Below are 27,088 nucleotides of genomic sequence, written 5' to 3' on the forward strand. Positions count from 1 at the left end.
ATATAAATTACCTTAATTCTATAGTGACAAACTCAACTTGAAACATGGTGGCCTACAATCATACTGGGCACACAGAGTCTTTGACAAAAACATATTTAATGTTATAATCAGCCATAGTGGCTTGGAAAGGCCACTTAAGGAGAATATAGATTAATTATCAATTATGGAAAGCAATTCTGCGCATTTGGCATAGAAATCCAAATGGAATTCTGGGACACCTTGGAGAAATATGATCAAAGAGCAGAACAAAAAAAACTATAATGAACAACTATGCATTCTTTAGATAAATAACCAATATGGTATATTCAAGGTGATAAAAATTGACAGAGGAGGATTCTAAATCACATTAAATAGCAAATTATATTTGTAACGAATTCAACTAATTAGGAGCCTGACATTGAGTTTTGCCTTCAGACCCTGGTAACTGTTAAAGGACGCAAAGAAACAAATACCATGGAGCCTCGAGGTAACCTTGGACCTGAACAAGTTTAAGATCTAATTTATTGTTCAGTTGTAGAATAGTGTGTTATAAAGAAGGATTCATTTTCATCTGAATATAATACTTTGCTGTGTGAAGTCATACACCATTTGAAGGTAAGTAAGCCAACAGTTAGAAGACATACTCACTAAACATGAAAAAAATTGAAAAAAAAAAAAATTGAAAAAAATTATAAAAAAAGTAAAAAAAATAAATAATTGAAAAAAAAATAAATATATATATATATATATAGATAGATAGATAGATAGATATCTACTGTATATAAGACTTTGGGGGGATTTTTTTTCTTTAACACAGTACAAGATCCCAAGAGGAACGTTAATAAAAATCAGGCGTTGAATGAAACTGAGCTCCGAGATCAGGGATAATACTTAGTATCTGTCATGTTGTATGGGGTTAAGTTTCTCCCGAGACCCCATAGGGAACGTGAAATTGAATTTTTGACATTTGCAGCAGAATAGCAGCTCAACCAAGGGGCACTTAAATATCAAGCTACTCTACTCTCAATTACCGAAAGTAAATGTTACCGATGAATTTAAGGTAAGATGTGGATATTTTCATGAACAGGAGCAGAAAACATATTTTTTAATGTTTTAAAACTTGATTTTTTTTTACACCATTCCAGATTTTTGGAAATAGTAAAGTTACGTTTCCATTGGTGAAACATATTTATTAGCACAATAAAATATCATCAAAATTATGTCCATGAGAAATCTGGTGTTCGTGTCTGATCTTTAATTTGTGAAGTCTACCCAAATGTAAGATTTTCTGATTTTGCCGCTTAGATGATATAGAACGTATTCCTGAACCTTCGTAGAGTATGATCTTCTGTATTTTGTTTCTAGAGACGGGACCCAAATCTTTTGCTTTGGGCTTCTAATAAAACTAGGATTATCCTTCCTATTATTTATTCAAATATCATTAAAAAAATATATGAAAATCTAGAACCTATCATGTCATACCAGAAGCTGAGAAGCCTGGTTCTAGATCACCACTTGCAGGGCAAATGTTCTGAATATTAGACAATATCCCCAAATAGGTAGTTCAAAAAGAGGTCTACCATTCACTCACCTGTGTTCAAGATTAGATATGACTTAAAACGTAACAAGTAAGGTTGACATGTATCAGCAGTTACTTTTCTGGAATGGCAAAGCCAGGAAGACAAGGGGCAGTAATCGAAGGCAGGGCTGATTCTATGTAACAAAAGTCACCAGGTCAGGTCATGTTTGTTTGCTGTTACTCATTTTTGTGTGCGCTTGAGTCCCACGCCAGTTCTCTGATGTCCCAACATAGGTTTTATGTATGCCGAGAAGAACTCGTGAATCCCTGCTGGCCTTGTTAGAAAAGATAACCCTTGCCACAGCCTCAGCCTACATCAGATTCAATATTTATGGGGCATTAGTGAACAGTTGGGAAGCTGATGTAACACTTTGATAGCCCAAAATCAGAATGCCTTTATTACTGTTTCTCCCATCCACAGAATTTGTTTAAGTTGCTTGGACTCCAAAAAACATGATTTCTTTTTTCTTACAAATGCTATTTGTATACACCAATCACATTCATGCATACCCTTCTGACGCTAGAAGCAATGCCTTGAAAGTAGTCTACTTTTTATTGTCTTGTTATATCAACTTCTATCTAACCAGAGAAAATGCGCGCACATATATACGTCAAACTTAATAAGCCTGAATGTACACCACTGGTTTGATCTGCCAAGCATGATTAAGCTAATTCATTTGTGAAACTCTCCAGCTCTCTAGAATGCATTAACCATGATACAATTCCTAGAACATTGCTACGTCCACCATCATGACCCCAGGGTTGGATTTACGTCCCAGGTACCAGGATCCGACGCTTGCTCCAAAAAACATAGAATCTGATAAGAATCTGCTTCTAATCCTACAGTTAGTCATGTGATTGTTGTGTGCCACCCCTTACTGACTTACCACACTATGCAGACTGCTTTATGGTCGGACATATGAAGTCCTTCGCTAGTCATTTTCCTATGGACTTTCATCAATCAGATGTTACTCCTTGGAAATTGATACTAGGGAATTCTGTTTACAACAATTATGATTTATGTTTGGAAACAACAATAGTGTTAATTTTATATTTATATCAAAGCGTTCTACTTAATTAAAATTAACAGGTTTTTTTTTTACAACTTAAGAATTTTTAATACGTGGAAATTATGAAATATACAGCGCGATTTTCTGCGGTTTGCAGGAACCCCTTCAGTTCTTACAATAATAATCGATTTGAGTTTCCATTTCCTTTTTTTTTTTTTTTTTTTTTTTACTGCATTTTAATCAATGTGGGGATTTAGATCTTTACCTTGATCACGTATACAAGTACAAATAAGCTGTTCATGTTTCAGAAAATCCTTGCTGCCAGACTACGATCTGTTCCTTACAAAATATCTTGTGAAAATCTTTAACCTTCAGCCTGTTCTAGAGAATATTTATCAAAGGGATCACACAGAGAACTCTCGCTCCTCTGCGAGCCTCCCTCGTGTCTGTTCCCCTCGCTGTTATTCTGTTCTAAAACCGTAAATATCATCAGCATTCAGACAGAACATCACATAAGAGATGCTTTGTTAAGTGTCACTGTGCCCGAAGCTACCTCTAACACCAAGAAGCTTTTTGAAAAGTCTTCAGGGAATAAGAACTACCTTTGAAAACGTGGCTCTTCAACAAGTGACCTTTGTCAACGGATGAGGAGGAAATTCTCAATGTGTGAGATCTTTGTAACTGTTGCAAAACAAAAGATTCAGGATGCCCTCCCTCTAGATATAGGTAACCTCTGGCGCTCAAGCCCATGAAGTTGAGAACAATGTTGTTGTGATGTCCATTACTGCCCCTTTATATAAAAACTGGGTTAGTGGTCGTTGAACTGTATGGGAAAACTCAGTATCAACGGAAAATGAATGACGACCATTCGGAATGAGAAACCAATTTGCGTTTATCTCATAAGGTCAAACATTCCAGGCTAAGGGCCCTACATTAGGACAAAATGGAGCAGCTGTCAGGCCTCATGCATCCACCTGACTATCTGCTTACAGAGCAAACTACGAGGACATAGAGTTTTAATATCAACTTATCGCAGTGACACTTTGGCCCACGGGGCCGCCCCTGAGCCAGGACAAGCAGTGCTCTCCTGCAGGACAAGGGCCCTGCAGTGCCGCTACTTATCGCACATCTCCCTTACACTCATGATCTTTGCATCTCTGGTTGACGTGAAGGAGAGCATGACCACAGTGGCCGCTCCCTAAGAAGAATTATACATGACCAGTCCGGCCCTTCTTTGACGAGAAACACCTTGGCATTTGCTCTTTATAAGTACAGTAATATGAGAGGGTTGAAATTTATTATCCATACAGAGCAATTATTTGCCCAAGTGCGAGTAAAGATGCCGGACACGTTTGAAATCTTTTTACAAATGTTCTTCTCGTCTAATGTTTTAGACATCTTCATGCTTTTGTGCACACCCCAAAGATTTAAAACTAACCTAAAAACAACCGCGGCATTCACATTTCCCCGTGAAGGACCTTGCTTACCAGCTAAACAATTCTTAAAACCATCATACACCGAGCTGATGAGTCTACACTGAAGTTTTTTTCCCGACGTTCATCGTGATGGAAGTAATAAGGCTTTATAACCCAACTGACAATTCCTAATACTGTTTCAGATCACTAGGTTTATATTTATAGATCTTGTCCCTTAGACGGCAGATGTAATTCTATTCTAGAACCAGATGGTTTCCTTCTGTGTGTCTTGTCGCCTCAGAAGAAGTGTTCTGTAATATTGTGTATGTCGTGGAGAAAGGCAGGCTGTTTGGATGGAAATGCAGGAGAAGATGAATGAGTGTATGGTTCTATAAAAAGTTGAATGGTCTATCCAAGTGGATATTTCGGGGGTCCAGACCTGATGTCAGCCTAAACACTTGCTGAACGTAAAAAAAAAAAGACATGAAAATTGTCCTTCTGATACAACAGGCTCTTGATCTTAAAGATTAATTATTGGTCCCTATATCCATGATGCTTGTAACAAGTGTATGCTTTGGTGGCAGCCCTTCTTTAAGTGAATATGGTTTTGAGATAGCTTATTTTTTTTATTCTTTTGTACTTTATTACAGGTAATATTACTGAATGCCAACTGCTTAGAACATGTTTGTATGATATCAGAGGGCATATTGTTATCATTCCGCTCATAGACACGGTCATTCTCCAGGCCTGGGCAAGTGTCCAGTTGGTCGTTGGCTGAAAACCCCAAGTGCTCCATCCAACTAAATGAGCATACCTGGAACTCTCGACTCCTCCAGGTCGCGGGAGTAACAATCCCCACCCATTTCCTCTTTGTCAGCGGCAATGCCCACCCTCATCAGTGGGAACGCCCACCGATGCCAGTGGGCACTCCTGGCCGTGTCCCGCAAGGTATGTAAATGAGCATAAAAACATAGTGTGCAGCCACACATATCCAGCCGTCCAGTCCTGTCATCCTCACATGGGTTAATTTTATTTTGTGGTACCTGATATTTACTGTCGCAATAGATTCCACAACCCTACCAAAAAAATAACCATCAGTTCTCAAAATATAATAAATTCAAACTGGTTGCAATATGGGATTTGAGTCCATTTATTGCTTGTTTAGACTTTTTTTTATTAAGTGAAGCGCTTCTTGTGTTTCCGCTACAGTAATCGGCAGCGGACGGCTTTGCACGGGGTTGGCACAGAGAGCTGCGGGGCAGTGAGAAGAGATGTGACTCGCATCAAGCAGGCGTATATTACAGCTTGCTCGTTCTCAAAGCACGGACCTATTTGACATGATACTTGTTCGTACACTAAAATGGCAACATTAGCTGCACTTACAAGCCTTTTTTCTATGAATTATGGAAAGGCTAAAAAATGTAGAGTTATTAGAATCAACAACGGTTGAAACTCCCACGCTATTTTAGCAAATTGTATAGAATTCCGTTTGTTTATGTTGTATTCCAAACCAGTTCTGCCTCCTCACGCGCCGCATCATGCCTATACCCAGGGCCGCCATCAGTGGAGTACACCCAGTACTGCGAACCAGCCAACAAGGTCACATAATGTGCATTACATGACCCCATGGTAGTAAAGGTGGCCCCGTGGGCCCCTAGCACCGGCTCCACCAACCCCCCCCCCCCCCACCCCGGACATACTGCTAGGCCTGCACTGCGGACTGAGTTTCCTCAGGGCCAACACACTGAGAACCAGAATATGATAAAAAAAATAAAATTTTAAAAGAAGAGATAAATAATTGTTCTTATCAACAATTAACTTTCCAAAACTGCGCACAGCTATTAATTTAGTTTACTCAATGCATGTCTGAACAGATCTCTTGGACTTGCATACATGGTTTACCAAATGATTGTTTTATGGTTCCCTATAGATATGGAGTTCTCTATTTTAGATTTAAAAATGTAACTAGTGAAAAAATAAACAAGTCTGAATTATCATTCTAACCAGGGATGATTCTTGGTATGTATAAGTACGATTCTTGGTATGTATAAGTACCAGGGTTTAGTCTCATGTTAGCTTCAACTCAACATTATTACCGTACATCTCTTTAAACAACAGAAACTATCTTAAGAATGTTCTTTCTATATACGAAGTCTTAATACAACCGTTAGGTTAAATCATTAAGGTTCGAGCTGTCAGGTACAGAGACAGGTAACTCCACTGATGTAACTTGAAACCAGTCAACCTGAACATCAGCTTTTCTAATTACAAAAAGTCAAGTCTAGTCTATCAGACATGTTGGGCTATCATCCAGCTGGCATTTGCCATGCTTCCAATAAGTCAAACTGGCAAATTCGTAGTAGAGTTGGGCGGCTCTTTTAAATTTAATGGAGTTTGGGTCAACTCACTTCTCCTGAGGAGTTGATTTGTCAAGTTGGAGACCTTTTTAAACCCAACCCAATTTAATCTTATACAAGTACTCTTGTTTTCATAGCAACCTGCAACTTAGCAGTCGGTAGACATGAGGTGAGTAGACTTTAGCTGTAGTTATGTTGGGAATTAGTGAGTTGAGAAGTTGCCCATTTTCACCTATCACAGGTCTGAGCCACTTCATGCGAGCCTTTGTGAATTTGCGGGTGAGTTTGACATGTCATTTTATCAACTTTATTATCTATTATGAAGGGTCAACCCAAGTGAGCTTATCTTGCAAGAAGGGCTTCCTCGGGTTGGTCCTTCATAATACATAATGATATCAGCCAGCAGAAACATTCAACTCATCTGCAAACTCCAGATTTAGTGAATAAAACCCAGAGTGGTTTATAGAACGGGCCCACACTATTCTACATCAGTGCTTTCCTTAGGCCAGACTTTACTTTTTTAAGAAGAACAGCCCTGGAAAAGGATTATGGTTACTGTATGCATCAAAACCAGCGCCAGCATCTGTGGAATCTTAAACCAGGTTTGCTTTAACCCAGCACCGGATCTGGCGTATAAGGAGTCAAGGTGATAGCAGGAACTTCCATGAGGTTCTTTCCAACGTCAGCAAGAAAGTACACAAAAGTAGGGGCTCCAAAGCCAAAGGGTCCACTAAAGTCATTTGGGAACAATAGGGCCATTCCTAGTCCATCCCAATTCTATATAGCATACATATGGCACTTTAATGTTAACGTCTTATGGTTAAGCTCTAGGGAAGGTCCTACCACAAACATTTGCTAAACTTTAACTCTACAAACATTCTTCTGGTTCCAAAATATGATTTTACGCTAGGAGGACTCCTGGTGCATGAAATAGATGTCTAGGTCCGCTGATTTTGCGAAAGTTGTTTGTTTTTTTTTTGGTGACTTTCTTTGAGACATAAGGATTTTCAGCCTGCCCTCTTTGTAACTCTTTCATTGTCTTGCAATGTGTTTTTGTTTTACGTGTCTCCATCTGGTGCAGCTGAACGCAATACTTCACTTTGTGTTTCATCAGTCACATTATGTTATAAGACTCTTGATATGATCTGACAGGTGCAGCTATGCTGCCACAAACTGATTTTACTGTTTTCTTTTCTGTAAATGACATATTTTATAGGGATTGTAGTAAAGCGAGAACTAACTGGACCATTTATATATGGCTCTTATTTAAAATTATACTTGCTCTTACATTAAAATAGTATTATTTGCTTCAGTTATAAGCCTTGACAAATGGAAACCACTCAAAAGCCAACTTGCACAAAAACTTGCGTTGGGTGTAGTTGGCATTGAGCTTAATAAGTCCACTGATTACGAGCAAAAAGCATTCATGGCATCTTAAGAATACTGTTACTCTATGTTCCAGAGGAGAATTCTAAGGACAAGCGCAATCCATGAACACAGTTCCATTCAAGATCTGTCCCAGTAAAACTGGGCTCTCCGGCTCCTTATTCTGTTGCACATCTTTTTCAACGAAATTTCTCAAAATCAATGAGTTATTTTGGAGATGTGTTTTTAGCGTCAAACAGTCTTACACTATCTCTAGTTTTAAACCGTTACCTGGAGTCATTATTCTTATTCCCTGTGGTTTAATTATTCTACAATAATGCGCTAGAAATAGCATTGCAGTAACATTTTCCATTGGGATGTTCTTTAGATCTTCAGAAAGAATCGATCTCTATGGATTTTTTTTTTTTTAAAGTAAGCAAAAAAGTAGAAGAAAGGCCAGATAAATAATAAAGCTAAGTCAAAATTTGTGAAAAATCTTGATACCATGTTTGTATGCCAGTCAAAGTGAGTAGTTAAACAGCTGAGGGTAGGAGACATAAGTTGTGGGATGTCCACCATAACATTTACTATGCAATAAAACCTATGATTTTTTTTTTTTTAACCATACTGGGTTCAATTAAAAATATAAAAGAGAAGGGCATGTCAAAAAATAAATAAAAAATATTTACATTGCATATAGATACATAGAAGGGTGATAGATCACCAGAGGCTGCTCTTCAGTGGCGTATTGTGGCTTAGAATGGCTATTTCCGGGGGGAATAGCCCCTCTACCACCATAACGAGGGGGCAAATCGTTCTACTAGGTGATCAGGCTCCCCAGCTCACCGGCTGATATGAACAATGGAGAAAAGAACTGTGTTTAGCCAGCACAGCCCCCATAGTGGAGGTCCTACCTGTTGAGACAGGTGTATGTGTTCCCGGTAGGTCTTAGAATAAATATTTGATTACTTGTGAGAAGATACTCGATTCAATTAGGAACTTGAACAACAATGCAACTCTTCCGTCCTCAAGACAGAATCTCTTGGTTAATGTGCTGTAAGACAAGGCTGTCAAAATAATTCCACTGGTAATATTTATTAAAGTCATCTAATTGGAGGTTATACAAAGGTTGTATTTATCTTCTCATCTGAGATATAAAGATAACATTTCTAGAATAGAAAAATCCTCAAGGAGTTATCAAACAGACTGAAATCTCCTTAGCATGGAAAGATGTTTTCAAAATTCAAAGCATGACCTTCAGAGAATATCCTGATTTTGCTAAACGCACACATTCTGAAGAATAAAACGATTTCCATAATTAATTGAAACTGTGTTTAATGAGACTGATGTGTTGACAATGATTAATTAGCTTTATATTTGTTTGGTGTTGAGAGACCCATCCCTATGATTACATTTTTCCTTTAGAAATGATGGCTTTGTTTACTATTCATACTGTAATTGATTGCTAAATAACGTGCCATAAATGTGAATTTTAATTGAAATCCCCTAAAGGAAAAAAAAGCGTGCGCCGTACCGTGTCACACTGACGTGATGCGTTCCAAGTCAAGAATTTATTAATATATAGCAAACAGTGGAGCACATCCAAAAACATCTGGATGCTGGCAGCTGCTCCGTTTATTGATTGAATGAATGATATACAATATATGTATGCAGATAATATAATATCTTTACAGTAATTTTTTTTACTTTCAAACTAATTTCTGTGAAGCCAAACATACAGGGAACACAGCACTAGATCCAGTCTGCCTGTTGGAGTAACACAATGTATCTGTTTGATAATGACTAACCCAATCACTTGCCATTTCCTACTTGGCTACTGTATCCACCTCATGCATTGTAATTATTTCAAGTAAATCTAGTTCTTAAGGACCAGTAAAGGATAGCCCACGGAAATTTTAATAGTAAACAAGTTAAAAAATGAAGTTCTAAAGAATAGAAGGGGATGAAAAGGAACATAAGGAAAAAAAGAAGAGAAAAAGAAGAAGAGTGGAGAGAAAGGAAGAGGGAAAGGAAGATGTATAGGAAAAGGAAGAGGGAAAGGAAGATGTATAGGAAAGGAAAGGAAGAGGGAAAGGAAAGCACAGAGAAGGAAGAGGGAAAGGAAAGAAATTAAAGAGAAAGGGAGGGTAAGAGTCAGAATTATTGTGGCTAAATCAAGATCAATCAATGGAGCACCCCCAAAGTTTGACACTTAAATAGAATTGTGTTATTTGTTTAGAAATTAACTATATTGACAATACAGAATTATAATCAAGAAAATATAAAACAGAATTAAAAGAAACATCAGCAAACATATAGTAGCCATGCTACTGACTGCAACACACTGGCTGTAATGAGCTTCAGCTGTGGCAAAACAGATATTTTCTTTGATATCACAATTAAATGTTTTAATTATGAAATACGTTCACTAAATGTATAGCGCATTTCATTGTCAGATCTTAGCCAGGCCAATCAAGACCCCTTTTTGCTGGCCGCCTAAATCATTGTTCAAGCCATTAACAGATATAAAATAATTCAACAGTACAGAGATTCACAAAACCACTGGGGCAGATTCCAAGGAGGGGGCAACTGGGTCTCTTCAAAGTCTAGCTCTAACCTTATGGGTAGGTCTCATGGTGTATAGTACATGTTTGGCCATTAAGCACTCCTGAGATCTGTGGGAAAAATACAGTTTTTTTTGTAATTTTTTGGTCCCTGTGATCAATTTCTCCCCTAATATAACAGCCCCTGCTGGCATTTTCTAAATATTGATTGATACATTGCCTATGTTTGCTAGACCTTTCTGTCATCGCATACTATGTGCTGTGAATACTATGTGGATTGTGTTCTATTCTATTGGAATGTTGCATTATTATGATCTATAAATTAACCCCTTAAGGACAATGGGTGGTCCCTAAACCCATTGAAAACAATGCATTTTGAGCCCGTACATGTACGGGCTTTGTCATTAAGGGGTTAAAGCGTAAAAGGTTAGAAATGAGGTCAAATAATAAAAAAATTATACGGAAATCTAAGTGCACTTTAGCTTAATCTAATCCATCAAACTACAGTATTAAACTCTTGACTTCCCTTATTACACATGCCTTGAATTTTATAATTTTCTGTTGTTAAACAGAAAACCATTTTATTACAATTTTATGCCATTAAATTTAACAGCTTCCAACTTTCAGCCTCTTGATTTAGCTAATATAGCATCAACATTGATTTACATAATTGTTATTTTTTTTTGTTTAATAGGGAATGCTTAGAGAAATATTCAGTATTTGCATTATTACAATTCTCTTTATTGCTTAGCAGAGCAAAAAGTGTTTTTTTTTTAGTTTTTTTTTTTTATAGTAAACACATTGCCCGGGGTTATAATATTTGGAATAATGTCTCCATGAAATGTCTTCTTTTTGTCTTAGATGTCTTTGGAGTTCTGGAGTTACACGCTTTCTTTTTACATTTTATGAGATTTAAATCACTCCAAATGTCTGTGCAATTAAATAAGGTTATTATAATATAGAAGCAATAATTATATATATATATATATATATATATATATATATATATATATATATATATATATATATATATAAAAATAGAATTTAATGGCAGAGAAGAACCAGCAGGAGGTTCCTGCAGGAGTTTTAGCAAAAAGTAGAAAAGTCCCAACATATTTTTGAATATTCCTAAACATAAAAAAATTGCATTTGGATTGCGGTCCCTAGAAGTCGAAACACATGATGGGGGACAAAGAAGTAGAAGAAGCTACCCCATCCTCTGGACTGCCCATCCCTGGGTAATCAGACTCCCACCTAGAAGACCCACTTCTAACATACCAATTCCCTTCCTCCCACCTAACTCGACTTATGTCCAGAATATTATTAGTTAACTAGTATGGCTGGTGCATGCCAAAAAATGGCTTTTACCTCTTGTGTGAAATAACCCCCCCCCCCCTCCATCTGGATTGTAATCTCGTATTTCTTGTTATGTTCTCCTTAGCCATTGTAAACCCCTACAGAATATGATGGTGCGTTATAAATCAATTAATATTAATAATGATACAATGAAAGGGAATTAGAAAAGGCATTTTATCCCTTGCTATGGATATTAAAATTTGAAAAAATACCCCAAACTGGTGCTTCATGTGATTGGCTGTGACCAAAGTAATCCTTGGGTTTGGTATACAATGCAATTAATGGGTGGCAAATATGGACATTTAACCAACATTCTGGAATTTTATTTATATAGATTTTTTTCTTTATCTGTTCGTACAAACTAGAGTGAATCCTAGATTATGTCCACATACACACAGACATATATAATATAATTTATATATACACACAGAAAGAAATAATGCAAATTAACCATAATTGAAGTTGACTGCTATCGAAGTGTCCTTTTGTTTGCCCTGAGGACCAATCCTAACACGAGTTTGCTTACTTAAAGATCATTATATCTGAATGATATGAATGGAGAAGCGACTCGCTGAAGCAGTTGCTGGGCTAGAATGCCAGTAAGGACCACAGATGATCCACTAACTCCAGGAGACAACCAGTGATTTCCTACGGGACAAAAGGAGCAGTTGGCCTGCCACCTTCCGAAAGCACACCTGTCTCTGTACTGTAGGCTAATATAGAGAGTCCATGCCACTCTCTCTATAAAGGTTGTATGTGTAGCGGTGTAATATGGGAGGAAGATTTAGAGGAACCAATGGAGAGACTTTTTCAGATGAAGGGTTTGCATTTTTGTACCAACAAATATATACAGATTGTGGCAGCAACTAATCCTTGTATAGTATAGCAGTATCCCTATCCCAAGTAGGCTTAAATGTCCCCACTTTATTAAAATGTACTACTTCTGCCTGAAGGTTGTTCCACTTATCTACTACTCTCTCGGAGATGTAGAAGTTCCTTACATCTTATCTAAGCCTCTGGCCCTCTGGCTTTAGAATGCATCATTGCCTTAGCAATTCTCTGCCTGTGAAATAGGTGTGTATGTTGTACTTTGTTTAATGCTTTTTATGTAATGAGGTTCTGTGTATGTGATAAGGGTAGATGTAAAATACATGACGTAGTCAGACATCTGGACTCTCTTTGCCTACAGAATGTTTTAAACCTTGAAAACAAATCCCACATTGTTAACAGATTTATATTCAATGGATAAGTCACCGAGTGGAGTATTAGCACCCTCCAGAGCTTCATCCTGTGCATGCAGGGAAATATCTGTTTCAGTATAAATGAATGATTTTGCAATGATGCCACATGGATCTGAGGTCATCAAGAGTTCCATTCTATATAGTCTTTAAAATGTGTTAGAAAAAACCCCAAAGGTGCAAGGGTAACCTATGTTCTATGGAAGCTGTTAGTCCATTGGATGTTGGAAGTCCAATAACAGTATCAAGGAAAGTATTACCCTTTTTATGACATTATATTTGTTAGCTCATTAAATTTGTTAGGAGGAACTTATTGTTCACATAGCTGACATAGTAGCTCATTTGCCACCATCACATCCTATGCTTGCTTAATGAAAAGATTCTATTAAACAGACCTGTATCTTCTAAATGTAACTTAAGCGAACCCAGTAGTCATACTTCTAAACTTGGCGGATGAACCCATCAAGAATCTTAACCTTCTTAGGTAGGTAAACTTGTTAACTTGAAGACCTTCATACCCTAACCAAACAAGTTAGGAACATGGATTTCCATCTGGATTTTCCAAATTTCCATTGCACATGGTTTTTGTGCAATTCTGTGTATAGTAACTCTATTTATCTTCCAACTTCTGAGAATTTTCAGCTAAGCGAAGCCAACCTGGGTGATAATTGTAAATTGCAGCCTAAATACTACAAAAGTAAACCCTATGTCAGTAGCGTACCTAGCGGGGGGGGGCGGTCCGCACCGGGTGCCGCTCATCAGGGGGGTGCCAACTTGCCGGCACCCCTCCAGAGACGGACAGCAATGTCCGCCGCTGGAGGAGCAGGCTCGCAAGGGAGCGGTATCGGAGGACTTTAACAGACCTTCTGCTCCCTTGAGTGATTTTAAGCCGGTTCAAAGATCTCCCTTGAACCCATCTTAAAATCACTGAAGGGAGCCGGAGGTCTGTTAAAGACCTCCGATACCGCTCCCTTGCGATCCACGCGGCAACATCTGCTGTGCGCCGGGGTTTGTTATCAGATCCCGGCGCACAACACTGAAGCCGCGCCCACCGCCGTCCGTGCCCTCTGAACCGGAAGAAGACAGAAGAACTGAAGAAGAGAAGTGAAGAGGAGGAAAAGGAGCTGTAAGGAGAAAAGAGGAAAGCATTCAGTGAGAGTGACAGTGAGAGTGGATTGGTGTATGTGTGGATTGGTGTATGTGTGGATTAGTGTATGTGTGGATTGGTAGGTGTGGCTTGGTAAGTGTGTGAGAGTGATGGGTATGCTGTACCATTTCCAATGTATTTTTCCATTATATAATTATGCTCTAAAGTACATCATAACTCCCATCACTCTATACTGTTATTTCCAGTGGCAGAGCTGGGAGACAAAGGCCTTGCACCCCCACCGCAGGACTCCTCAAAGGTAAGTGAACTTCAAAGAGGGAGAGGGTAGATAGGGAGAAGGGAGTGAGAAGGGGTAGATAGGGCAGAAGGGAGTGAGAAGGGTTAGATAGGGCAATCATACTCCTATCATGTCATGTCTGCGAGTACATCCTGGAATCTGGGTATACCTGGGCATGATAGGAATGTGATTGCTGTTATTATATATATTATATATATATATATATATATATATATATATATATATATTGTTATTTAATTGTTTTGTCCTATTTTAAATAAAAGTGTTAGATTTTTTTTTTATGGTGTGGGGGGTTCATATTCGGTTTCGGCCAGGTAAATGCTGCATTTTCGGTTTCAGTCCAGAATTCGTTTTGGTGCATCCCTACTACTAATGAAGTGGTAGGCCTACACCACATCAATGTTTGCCTCAGTATATAGTGATAGGTGTTATGCTGTACCACCGTCATTGTCTGCCTCAGTATATAGTGGTAGGTGTTATGCTGTACAACTGTCAATGTCTGCCTCAGTATATAGTTATAGGTGTTATGCTGTACCACCGTCAATGTCTGCCTCAGTATATAATGATAACAGTAATGCTGTACCACCTTCGTATATAACGTATATAACAGTAGAAGCTATGCAGTTTTAAAGTGTGTATGTGTGTGGGGGGGGGTGCCACATACAGGATCCGCCCCAGGTGCCAAATACTCTAGGTACGCCCCTGCCCTATCTTTACTTTTAGAAAGTTAGAAATGAACATCTGGAACTCTAAGCCACTATTGAACCATGACAGAAAGTGCACTGATCTTTTCTGTCCACTAGATGGCGCCAGAAACTTTTATAAATATCACTACTTCTGAACCGCTACAAACTAACATTTATTGTTACATAACAGTTTTTTTCTGTGGAAGGTGCCACATTTGCTTGTATTTAAGTATGGTGAATATCTTACTCAATTACAAGCAAATAGTGCTTATCTCAACGTTATTCAATGCATTTTTATCATGCTAAAGCCTATGTACATTAATGCGTGTTATCCTAATTATATTTGGTAAACATGATACCTTTATCAGCTAACTTAAGTATAATAGATTGAAAGCTTTCAAGTCTCTAATGCTTGCAATCTACCATATTTCAGTTACCCAACAAAGGCATCACCTTTTACCAGATTTGCTGTTTTTTCTTTCTATGGCTAACTCTATAACTTTATAACAGCTTGCTTGGAAATGTAGCTGTTGTGTCCTCTTCCTAAGTGGCCTCTTCATAAGTGGGCAGTTAAGAGTTACACCGGACTATCCAGACATCCATCCCTGGTCTTCATGCTTTCACCCAACTACTCCTCTGGTTATCACTAATGTCGGCCATATCTCCTTCTCTTACAGGTATGACTATCACGCCTTTCACATGAACCCCTCATTTTCTGCTGTTACCCCTGTTTTCCACCCGGTATGTCTTTATCCTGCTGCTCTCAAATGTGCCCTCTAGTGTAGCTTAATTGCATTTGTTAGCCAAGGTGTGAAACGTCTGCCTCCTGTATGCAATCACCTTATCTGACCTCTTGTGAGGCAGCCCTATAAATTTCTAGACCTTACTTGGAAAGTGGCCTTTTAATAAGTGGTTAATTAAGAGTTACACTGGAGTTACACCAGAGGGAAACTACATACAAGTACCACTCCAGAAAGCAGGACTTCACCCGCGCCGCTCCCCTTCTGTGGAATTCCCTTCCCCGTTCCATCAGACTTTCTGCCTCGTACGCGACTTTCAAAACCTCTCTGAAAACCCACCTGTTCAGGGAAGCGTACAACATACCTTCCCATTACTCCCAGCCATCGTCATAATCAAAGCCATCTGAACAATCCACAGCTTCAACACATCATCGGAACCAGATCAACTCATCCCCATTCAAGCCGTCCTCTCCTATTGTCTCAACCACCGACTAGATTGTAAGCTCGCAAGAGCAGGGGCCTTTTCTCCTTTGCACCAGTTTGTTATTGTATGTGTTATCGTATGTGTTATCGTATGTGCTATTGTATGTGTTTATAAATTGTTCTACTGACTCTATTCCTCATTATATAAAATATGTGTATTAAATCCAGCTTTAAACTACTGAGTAACAAATTGCCATCATGGTATGAGTATCACAAACTCATCTGCAGTATTTTAATGGTTAATAAAACATACAAATGGAATTGCCAGATTATTTAAATGAAAGTAACACACACCTCATTGCTTTGGCACTGTAACAGTTAAGGCTATTAAAAATCCGGGGAACAAATTACATGCATCGGATGACTTCATAATTAGTCATAAAATGTCATAAGCCAATTATTGGTGGGAACTGGGAATCAATCCTAGATTTTATAGCCAATCAGTTCTACAATTTCCTCGCTTTGGAGGATAAACTGAATGAAGCCGGCATGACTTCCAAGGCTAATAAACAGAATAAAACCATTTAAAGCTCTGTTACTCCTACCCAGCCGCCCGTACCATACACAGGGACCCTTTGCTAATTATCGGTCTTCAAATATTAGCCAAAGAAAAATCCAATTAATTACATTTCCGTGAATCTTCCAGCGTTCGTGTAAATGATTTTCCGTGTTTATTAGCTAGGATGGGATCGGTTGGATTTAATTATAAGTCGAGGCGCTCTGAAGACATTAACCACAGCTGCTGTTTCTCTAGGCTGGAGTCGGTGCTCATTGCCCCGCACTAATGCAAACCTACAGCATGCAGCATGTGCCCAAAACTCAAAAAAGGGCAAGTTGCAGATAAATCTGGATTTACTTCTCATTTGCCCCAAAGCAAAGGATTTTCAGTATCATCCATCACTTGAACAACACAAATTGCTGCCCCCCCCGCCCCCCAATATATGTACCCTATTTTGGATTTAAATGGCTATGACTAATGCACATGCATGAGAATAAGCCACACTTCTCTATATTAATATTACGGATAAAGTATTTATACTTTGTGTGTTCATCATACTTAATAACCAGAGCCAAAGATTTAAAGCACCCATAGAATCCTTAAGGGGCATCTAAGACCTGCACCTACCCCGCTGCTTATGGGTTTTTTCGTATTGTCCTACAAGAAACAAGGCAGCCATGCTTTGGATAATCCCATGATGTTTTATTATAATAAATTATAAGATACAAAACAAAGCAGCTAATTAGGAAGGAAGGACAGGTTACTCCCTAAACGCCAAATTGCCAGCCCGATGAGCGATTCCCTGGCTCTCCTTTCTAAAGATAAATCGGATACATGTTGTTCAGTACAAAATATAGCGGCGTCCTGTTTAATCTACGGAGACCAGGCATGACTGCTTGCCTGCCTCCCTAGAATCGTCTCCTACCATGCTGGGGCTTGTTTCACATTTCCCATCAGCCGGTTGTAAGCCAGTATTTGTTTATAGGTCTCCACCCCCCCCCATGTGTTGTTAAGTAAAGCATTAGTTAGAACATTTCCAGTTGAGTTCTATGGATTTGGTTAGGTATCTGATATCTAGGTGTTAAAAATCCTGGGAATGGTATATAAAGGTATTCCCATAAAGCCTGGCCGTACATGATTTAGGAAATATTATACTGACTATTTGTGTCTGGCAGGATGAGAGGAAATGTATATTCACGACCCCGTTTCCATCTTGACTTCTCGCATATAAATCCTTCATTCAACAATTAACGTCCTGCTATTCTCAGAGCACAGACTCTTCCACCGAAAACCCATCTTTACAAACGCTTCTAGGAACTGAACCATTTGCATTGAAAGAGTCCTAAATACTCTGACTTAATATTTATAAAGGTTTGTGTTCGTGTTTCTCTAAGCAGAGACCCAACAATATGGTTAATCAATATTGTTAATATTGCTATAACTTGTTTTTAACCTAATCATTCATTCTCTAAATAAAGAGATTGATTCCCTTGATAATTTCATGGATTTTTTTTTAGATTCCCAATAACTCAGAGATGAGAAATATGTTTCTCTATATTAAATAATAGCAACACACACCGTTCAGGATAGTTTTAGTATCTGAATATTAACATAGAATACTTCTATTAATGTAGAATAATATTAATATAGAACACAACTAAAGGAAGACATCGCAGGGGTTAAACATCTCGTTGGTATTGATGTATTCTGGCCTAGGACAACTAAGCTTAAGGTGGAAACCTGGCAGGTCTAATGGGGGCTGTAGACCCTCTTCCTCATGTCATGGAGCGTCAGTCTCCCTACAACACCACTACTCAAGGCTGGTTAAAACGAAGATCACTTATTCCCCAGTGGTCCCATTGGGCATTGGGTCCAGTCGGCACAGTCCGCCATAGTTTCCATAGCTAACTATGTGGAACTCCAGGATATGACGTTGTATCCCAATAGTGGTAACGACGATGACACGGGGGGGGGGGGGGGGTTGTTAGGTGCTGATGTCCTGGGTTAGGCCCAGGATAGATGCAAAGGTAAATACATCCCTGCTCCTTGGGATTTATCTACCTGCTTAGTAGAAAAATGTCAGAATTGAGTGAATTAAAAATATATTGTATATGAAGCACTAAAAAAGATTAATATTGTACTATAGTACAGAAAGTAGTAGAAAGTAAGTGGAAATGATGAAAATGCCACACTTAATTTTTTATCTCTAGGTAGGGTGATGGCTGATGCAATCCACAGGTTTAAAAATGTCAGATAATGTCGATTATATATTAGATAATAATCTACTATAGTAACTCAAAGGGAGAAATTACATTTTCACAGAATAACAACACGGTTTTCAATCAGGTTTCCTTGACTTGATCAATAAACCTTGAAACAAGAAGTTTCTCAGATGATTACTTTTTGACATAGATTAAATTTAATAAATACACAATTATTTTTATTCCAATTTAACCAACTCATTGATTTGTATCAGCGAGCGGAGGACTTCTGGTGTCCCAGCTTGGTGTCAACTATAAGTCCCATCATGTTCTTTCCAAAATATATCGATTATGCCTACTTGTATCAAAGGAATTATCTATTTTTCTAGAAAATAGAGAGTGATTCGAGGATATGAGTTCACTGATGGAAAATGAAATGGTAACCAATCAAGACAAAGTGACAAATGTAGGTGCTGATTTATGGGTTGCTTTTAAGCTCTTGGGTTTTTTTTCCTCTTCCTTGGAAAAATATTATGATTTAGGTAGAGTGTTGACACCTTAGATCAAGAAAACAGAGACATCACACAGCATGATGGGATTTATAGTCCACAGATTTTGTTTTCATCTAGTCCAAGCTCCAAACTGTGGCGCCTACGTCCGAAACGGAGGCTGCATCTGTTTCAAACTTCATCGTCAATAGCAATGTTCATTCATTCTGTCCCTAAGGAGCTTTCGTTGCCATAGAAACTGATTTAACCATCCAGGCACTTTGTAAATGAAATTCGCATTCATGGAAGCAGACGACACTCTGCCATCTCTTATAAATCCCGTGCCAGGTCCTTTGAAACAGTGGAGGAAAATAATAATAAAATAAACAGCCTTATAAAAGAAGAATAATCCACTATATGCAGCTATCGTACAGAGGCTACCGTGCTCAGAAGATGTATACAAAAAGCTAGAAGTGCTGTCTCTGGTGGGTGTACAGCCAACGTGACAGGCTTGGCCGTGAAAGGGTTACCAATGCATGGTACTGCTGCCAGTTAAACAAGCAGCGTAACCCATCAAACCAACAAAACAACAGCGTTGGTTGCCGAGTCCGGTCATTGCGAGGCAGCTTGTACGCCTTGGAAAATAATGCCTGGGAGCTCAGACTGCGAGCGAAGAATGGTCAGCGAGGATTAAAAAGGTCCACGCGCCCCCCGTCACACACACAGGACATACTGGAAGGATGCAGGCATCAAACAGAGTGACCGGATCTTAGTTACCTGTCTGCTACTGTATCTAGGTCACCAGAAGCTCCAACCACCTCCACCATGGACCTATCATTCATGGCAGCGCAGGTAAGATATCTTTTCTTCCCTTGAGTATTTTCTAAAGGAACCTCTTCCTCCTATTATTTATTGGTAGAATTCTCATGAAACTATATCAGAGAAATCAACAGGTTCTGTTAAAACCCTAATGTAGACCCCCTAATGATTTATTAATAAATTAGGTGTAGGATCCAAAGTCCCCTTCCTTTAACCGAGGGTCTTTTTTCTGGGGTGAGCAAATTTGAAGTGGGATCCAATGTTTTGAGAAACAATTACGTGTCCTTCTGAACTGTCGGATCGTGAGTGGACATTTTTTGTAACCTACTTGAGATCAACAAAATCATACGAGGAGAACAGCTTATCACGCTATGACCTCATTCACTTGAACTAAGCCAACACCCTCTTCATTCCCCACCATTGGAAGGACACAGATCGTATCTCAAGATTTGAACTGGAAGAATCTTGGGATAATCTTGAGATATTTAAAAAAAAAAAAAATATCTATGGTTGTTGTTGTTCCGACTGCCATTGATGTGCATATAACTTATTTCAGAAAGGTGCATACATCTGTTAATGACTTCTTTCCTTTCCATCATACAGTTGATGTTGGGTGTGCAGTTGAGGGTAAATAGATAATATTTCATATATTCCAAATCGCAATCTTTTCACAAATTTTTTTGTTAAATTTGTTCTAAGAGAATTTCAGATAAACTGTGACATGTAGCCAATATAACAGTTGTTGGAATATATATATATATATATATATATATATATATATAGATATATATATAAATATAATATGTCTTCATGGTGGACTTCGTAAATATGCAATTTAATTTGTCTTATGAAATGATATAATTTTCTGGCTACAATAGAACCAGTGCCTTTGTTTCTCTTTTCAAACCTCAATACATTTTCCATCTTTTAATATTTAACGGCGTCTGGGTATTTAGACTGGACCATGGGGTAACCCTGACCAGTATCGATAATGATAATTCTCTCTACTAGTTGGTAGTAAAAGCGAAATAATATTATTGGGTTTATTCACAAATACCTGTTGTGCTTTATACATCACAGTTAAACGCTCTACTAAATGTAACACTTCTGTATCTAATGCATTAGTAGAAACACTGTGATGATTAAATCGCAAGACCATCTTACAACATTTTTTCCAGGGAATGTTTAACTGTCATGTGATACAAATCCAGGCACTGATAGGCTGCTGCCATAGAAACTAAAAAAAAGCTTCTTAAACTTTGCTGATTATTTTTATATGATTAAATTCAACTCGAGAGTCTAATTATTTTTTTATGTTATCGCTATGACCACAGGACTCACTGGATTATTACAATTGTTATTTTGTAAATTGGCCTTGATTCGGCAAAAGCCTAATATTTGTAATGCAAGTGGGTGTTCCATTGTAAAGTATAGCTAATAAATGGGTTATGAGTCTAGGACTGTCATGACTCCCAGCCAGCAACAGGGCCATTTGCTGAGATGCTTTGCAAGCCCTAGCCTCGAAAAAAGCTGCTGATATGCTGATATTCATTGAATCTTTAAATAGACATATTCCTTAACCCCTTCATGACAAAGCCCATACATGTACGGGCTCACAATGCATTGTTTTTAATGGGTTTCAGGACAACCCATTGTCCTTAAGGGGCAAAAGCCCTGTGGTTACTAAAAGTCTAATCAGCGTACATTTATGGCTCCGGCTACCCGGAACCCCTTCCTTGCGGATTGTGGGAGGGAAGTTCCGCTGCCATCAGTGGGCGGTCCTATTGCCTTTGGTGGGTGGTCTTGCTGACGTTGCGAGCTGTTTAAACTGGGAAAGGGGCGGGGAGTGGGGAGCCGCTCCCGCAAACCCGAAGTTTTCCGACGGCAAAATGGAGAAGCGGCGCTTCTCCCGGAGTCTCCGAGCAAAACCCAGAACGTTCCCGGGTATACTAATCACTGGTTTTGGAGATATTACAGTCCTATAACACTCCAGGCTTGCATGTCTCGAATGTGTTTATTTTGGAACCACTTTAATGTCTGCATTATCCAAATGACAAGTCCAATTATACTTCATCATCGAGGTGTTGTCCAGAGACAAGCTAGCTAGTTGTGAAAATGTAAGGGTCCTAAAGACACATTAATCATTATTTGCATATATGGGGTTATAACGTTACGGGTGAGACAATTTGGACTGGGATATCAGCCTTAGATCTCAGTTTGTACTTCTAGTTGACTAAAAATGTCAACTTACTATTTAAGCTGCATGAATTGTTTATGACACGCTCTCTTTAATAAACCATGATGTATTTAATGTTGAGGCAAATGGCAAACAATGGTAACGCACTCTGTAAATAATTCCAGGACATATTGCCTGGCAGAGAATTTAGTCCTAATGCACTGATTGTCCTTGCGAAGGTTTGACATCCAACAGGCATGAATATTTCATGGCATTAGTGTCATTCTTAGAAAGAAAAACACATCTCTGACGTTAGCGCGTTAAAAAATGCACTGATTAATCCTGATCTGCGCCCAATTTCCACCAATGATTTAAAATAAGCCTCTTGGAAAATAAGCACAATAACAATATTAAGTGATTGGATCAGTTTCTGGGTTATTCCAAAATGACATGAACCATCTATGACTTACTTAAACTTCAATCAAGAAAGAGCCAGCCTATATAAATATTAGACTTGGGCGCCGGCCAACGCTTCGTGTTTGTCTTTATCTTCGTGGGGGAAAAAATCTTCGTATTCCACAAATATTTCGGCTGTTCCAGTGTTCGGTTCGGGCAAATATTCGTGTACATTCTTGGTGTTCGTTTTTTTTCTTTGTTTTCTTGCCATTTTTTGTAGAAGGGGTAAATACGGGGTTAATGCGGTACGGACTACGCAGCAGCTTTGGCGCCAGAATTTTAAATGTCCACACCAGCAACTCTGTTGGTCGCCTGCAGGGGCCTCCTCTGCCATCAACCAATGAAGTACACCTGTTCTTTATTGGTTGATGGCAGACGAGCCCCCTGCTGGCGACCAATAGAGTCGCTCGTATAGACTTTTAAAATCCTGGTGCCGCAACTTGGCCGGTACAGACCACAGGTCTCTCTGCTCCAACAGTTAAAGGTCCGTACAAATTACTTTATTGGTTGGAGCAGGGAGACCAGTGGTCTCTGCCGGCCACGTGGCACCGTCAGGGGTTACAGGGCCGTGCGAGTGAGCCTATTGGTTGCCTGCAGGGGCCTCCTTTGACATCAACCAATTGGTTGATGCCAGAGGAGGCCCCTGCAGGCGATCAATAGAGTTGTTCGCACGGCCCTTTAAGCCCTGACGGCGAACCAACGGATTTCCGCTTCCATTAACCCCTGCAATGCTGAGTAGATACGGTAGGCTAGATGGGGAAGGGACCAGGGAGATTAGTAGACGAAGACAAAGACGAAGATTCTTTGTGTTGTGTGTCTTCTACGTTTTGCCGCCGCCACGTTTGTACCTTCGTGTTCATTTTCATGTTCACCAGAATACGAATGCACAAGTCTAAAAAATATACACACACTATATGGACAAATGTATAAGGACACCTGGCCATTATATGAACAGGGACTTTTATGATATAACATTCTAAATACATAGATATTAATATGGAGTTGGTGCCCCCTTTGCAGCTATAACAGCTTCCACTCTTCAGGAAAGGCTTTCCGCACGATTTTATTGTAAATACACATCCCTACATATAGCTGGGCTAAAAATCTGGCTTGCCCAAACTCATAAATATTTGACAGGTACGAGCCAGAGCCAAGCCAAAGCATTTAAGGACCCTTATAGCATGTGCTTTGGTTTGTTTGCGGCTCAACAAGTCTAGTTTGCCCACCTCCTATCGTACACACATTTAATTTCAATGGTAGAGATAATCATAGGATGAAGATACCCATATCAGCTATTCTAGCAGGACTGGCTAAAATACAAATCTGGAGGAATTTAACAAGATAATACAATATGATCAGGAGGGGCTGGTAACTTCATGGTAACTGAAATGGTATAGCTGGTTAATCAAAGCAATCTATTTAGCAGCATGAGTGGAACAACACCTATAACAAACCTCTCTACCCAACAACATCACTTTCCCCGCACTGCCTCACTCTCTAGCGTTTCATTAATTCAGTTATACGTATAATAATACGGTGATTAGCCTGGAGTGTATAATACTGATAATGCTTTTATAATGAGCTCACAATTCAAACAACAATAGACAGTGCAGTCTGCAGACACCGGCACATTCTGTATGCCGGGTACTAATTAGCCCAAGGCTAGTGCTGGAGTTGCCACTTTACAACTTCACATTTTAATCACAAATAACAATTCCAGCTCCAGTCCTGTACTGTGATCAGCTAGCGCATTTAAAGTAATAAAGCAAACAGGGCTTGCCTGTGATATTGTAGGGACGGACGGATTCCAAAACATAACATTGGTCCAATTTTTAGGAAAATCGGATGTTTATGGGGAAAAAAAATCAAGATAATCAAATCAGAAGTCTCATGAACAATTATTATTATTATCGCATATTCTACTATATTCCCTACCACGCTAAGCTGATTCTTTATTGTTATATTAATGAAGTCCATCTTTCATTAGTCAAAGGGTCCCCTGGATGATTAAGACTGAGGTATTCTATTTAACAACAAACAGGGTGAAAATAATTTACACTGGTGTTAGTCTCATAGACTTGTCAAGGATTACAAAAGATTATATTTTTGAGAAACATTATTGAAAGAGGAAATTACATTATATTTTAAAAAATATGTTTTTAAGTGTTACTTATATTTAAGAAAAAAAAACCATGGTGAGAGTTGGAAAGTGAAAGTTTTAAAATAACGCTTTTTGGACATTTTAATCCAGTTCCATACTTGTCAAGCCCGTCTAACTTCTCTATTATTATTATTATCATCACTAGAACTGCTAGAACTGACCTTGTGCTATGTATGGCGTAAGAATCTGAGCAATTCAGATAACCGATAACACAGAATGAAACTGTATGCCATTGCTTTTCCAGAGAGACAAGAGAGAGCAGTTTTGATAGAAAAATATAAATGGATATTTGGGTTAAACAAACTAGGAAACAAAGAAAGAATATTAGGCAATAAATAAAAATGTAAAAATTAAAGATTTAGTGGTAGACGTGATGTGAGAAAGTATTTATTTAGTAGAAGGTTGCCAGCGCCTTTTCATTAGCCCTTCTCATTACTATAAGCTGCTTGTGGGGGCTCATCATATCCTTCGATGTATGGCCACCTCCTGAATACACGTGGCTCCTCACTAAAAGAGTGGATAAATGAAAGACGTGAGACTAGCTCAGCTGAAGAAGCACTTAAGTGGCCTGTCACCCTAGTGAAACCCTACTCGGAGGAGTCTCACGTTTCAGCTCGTTTGTGTCATTGCAGAGGAAGCATCTCCATCAGTATATCAGACTAGTGCCATCTGCAAGGCCGGTCAGGAAACAAGTCTTCTTCCCCAAAAATAAGAAGGGTGATGCTTAAGCGCTCCGGGGAGCCACAGTAACATAATGCTTTTCTCCAGCAGAGAAAGGCTTGAATCGTTCTTGATATCACATATCATATTTACAGCCCCAACCCAGATGTTGACGTTTTAAGAATTTATTTTACCACCAGAAAAAAGTGCAGTACAACAATCTATCCCCAAAGAAAACAAACTATATTAAGAAGTCTCACCTGAGAGAACTTCAGGTGTTAATTCAGGAGAGAGTTAATTATTAGAATTAATACTCTTGTAGGCACTGCGAGTGAGGAACTCCAAGTCTGGAGAACCCTAAGAGATTATCATGGGAAAACATGCATAAACAGAGACAATAGTGAGAATAGTGAGAATAGTTAGGTTAACAAAAAAGCAGAGCACAAATGGCCTGCTCTTCCACAAATCCTCACTTGGCAGAGTCTCAAGTTTTAGCTCACTTGTGTCCGTACAGAAGAAAAAATTGTATCCGTACACAAGACGTCAAAACAGTTTAGAACCATAAGCGTATGTGTTTGTCTTGGAGTTCTCCTTAAAATTCCAGATGTGGACCTCTTTGCTCACTATGTCTCTGGGGATATCATTTATCCCATTCCGATGAAGCCTGCAACACTTACCCTATGAACTAAAACCAGGGGCAGTTTCTCTGAAATGGCACATATACATATTTAGGGTGGGAATCTACTTTAATTATACAAAGAACAGACCTGGACCAGTCTCTTTAACCAAGATATATTGTGTTTGCTTCTTGAAGAACAAGAGATATCTCGAAATTGTTTACAGTATGTCTTGTCTTATCTTTACTGTGTAACTCCATATATGTAATTGCTATATTTTGGCAGCATTAGCTGATCACAAAAATGATACATTATTGTCATGGCTCGAGAGAAGTTACAGTAAGATGATTTTGATGATTCTGTACAACAAATGAGTCAAAATGGCCATTTATGGATCTGGAAATGGAGCTGGAAAGTGCACGGTTTCTGAGGTCCATCTGTTTGGAGAACATTCAAAGACAAACTGATGAAGTATGGCAAAAGCAGAGATAAAATCCTGATACAGAAAGAATCTAAATTGGATTTGAAATGAAAATTCATCAAGCTACTATATGCCAGGATTCCGAACGCATAACCTATAACCATTTCAAAAATGCACTCAAATTGATTGATCGTTTCTTGCGTGATTATCTCTTTTGAAGTGGACCTGTTTCAATAAATCAATAGGGCAAGAAAGGGCTACATTGTTAATTTATATAATAACATTTAAGTCTGTGTTTTCTTTTCCATGATCCATTTATTTTTATGAAAATCTTTAATTTTTTTTCACTTTTACTTTACATCAGTTTCTGCTGGACATGATAAATGATACACTTTGAAAATAATTCTTTTTT

At 38.7% G+C, this 27,088-nt stretch overlaps 1 protein-coding gene across 1 annotated transcript in view; it reads left to right on the plus strand.

Annotated features, from left to right (window-relative positions):
- Positions 1-4,865: 4,865 nt before the first annotated feature.
- CUNH14orf132 (chromosome unknown C14orf132 homolog) overlaps positions 4,866-27,088 on the plus strand; it is a 28,684-nt gene continuing 6,461 nt past the window's right edge. Inside the window, exon 1 of the mRNA XM_089504341.1 lies at positions 4,866-4,931. Within this exon, the coding sequence (XP_089360467.1) occupies positions 4,866-4,931 (66 nt within the window). The remainder of the gene's footprint in view (positions 4,932-27,088) is intronic.

The sequence above is a fragment of the Sceloporus occidentalis genome, unplaced genomic scaffold (genome assembly GCF_023333645.1).
Source record: "Sceloporus occidentalis isolate IW3139 unplaced genomic scaffold, rSceOcc1.0.p SCAF_267, whole genome shotgun sequence".
NCBI lineage: Eukaryota > Metazoa > Chordata > Lepidosauria > Squamata > Phrynosomatidae > Sceloporus > Sceloporus occidentalis.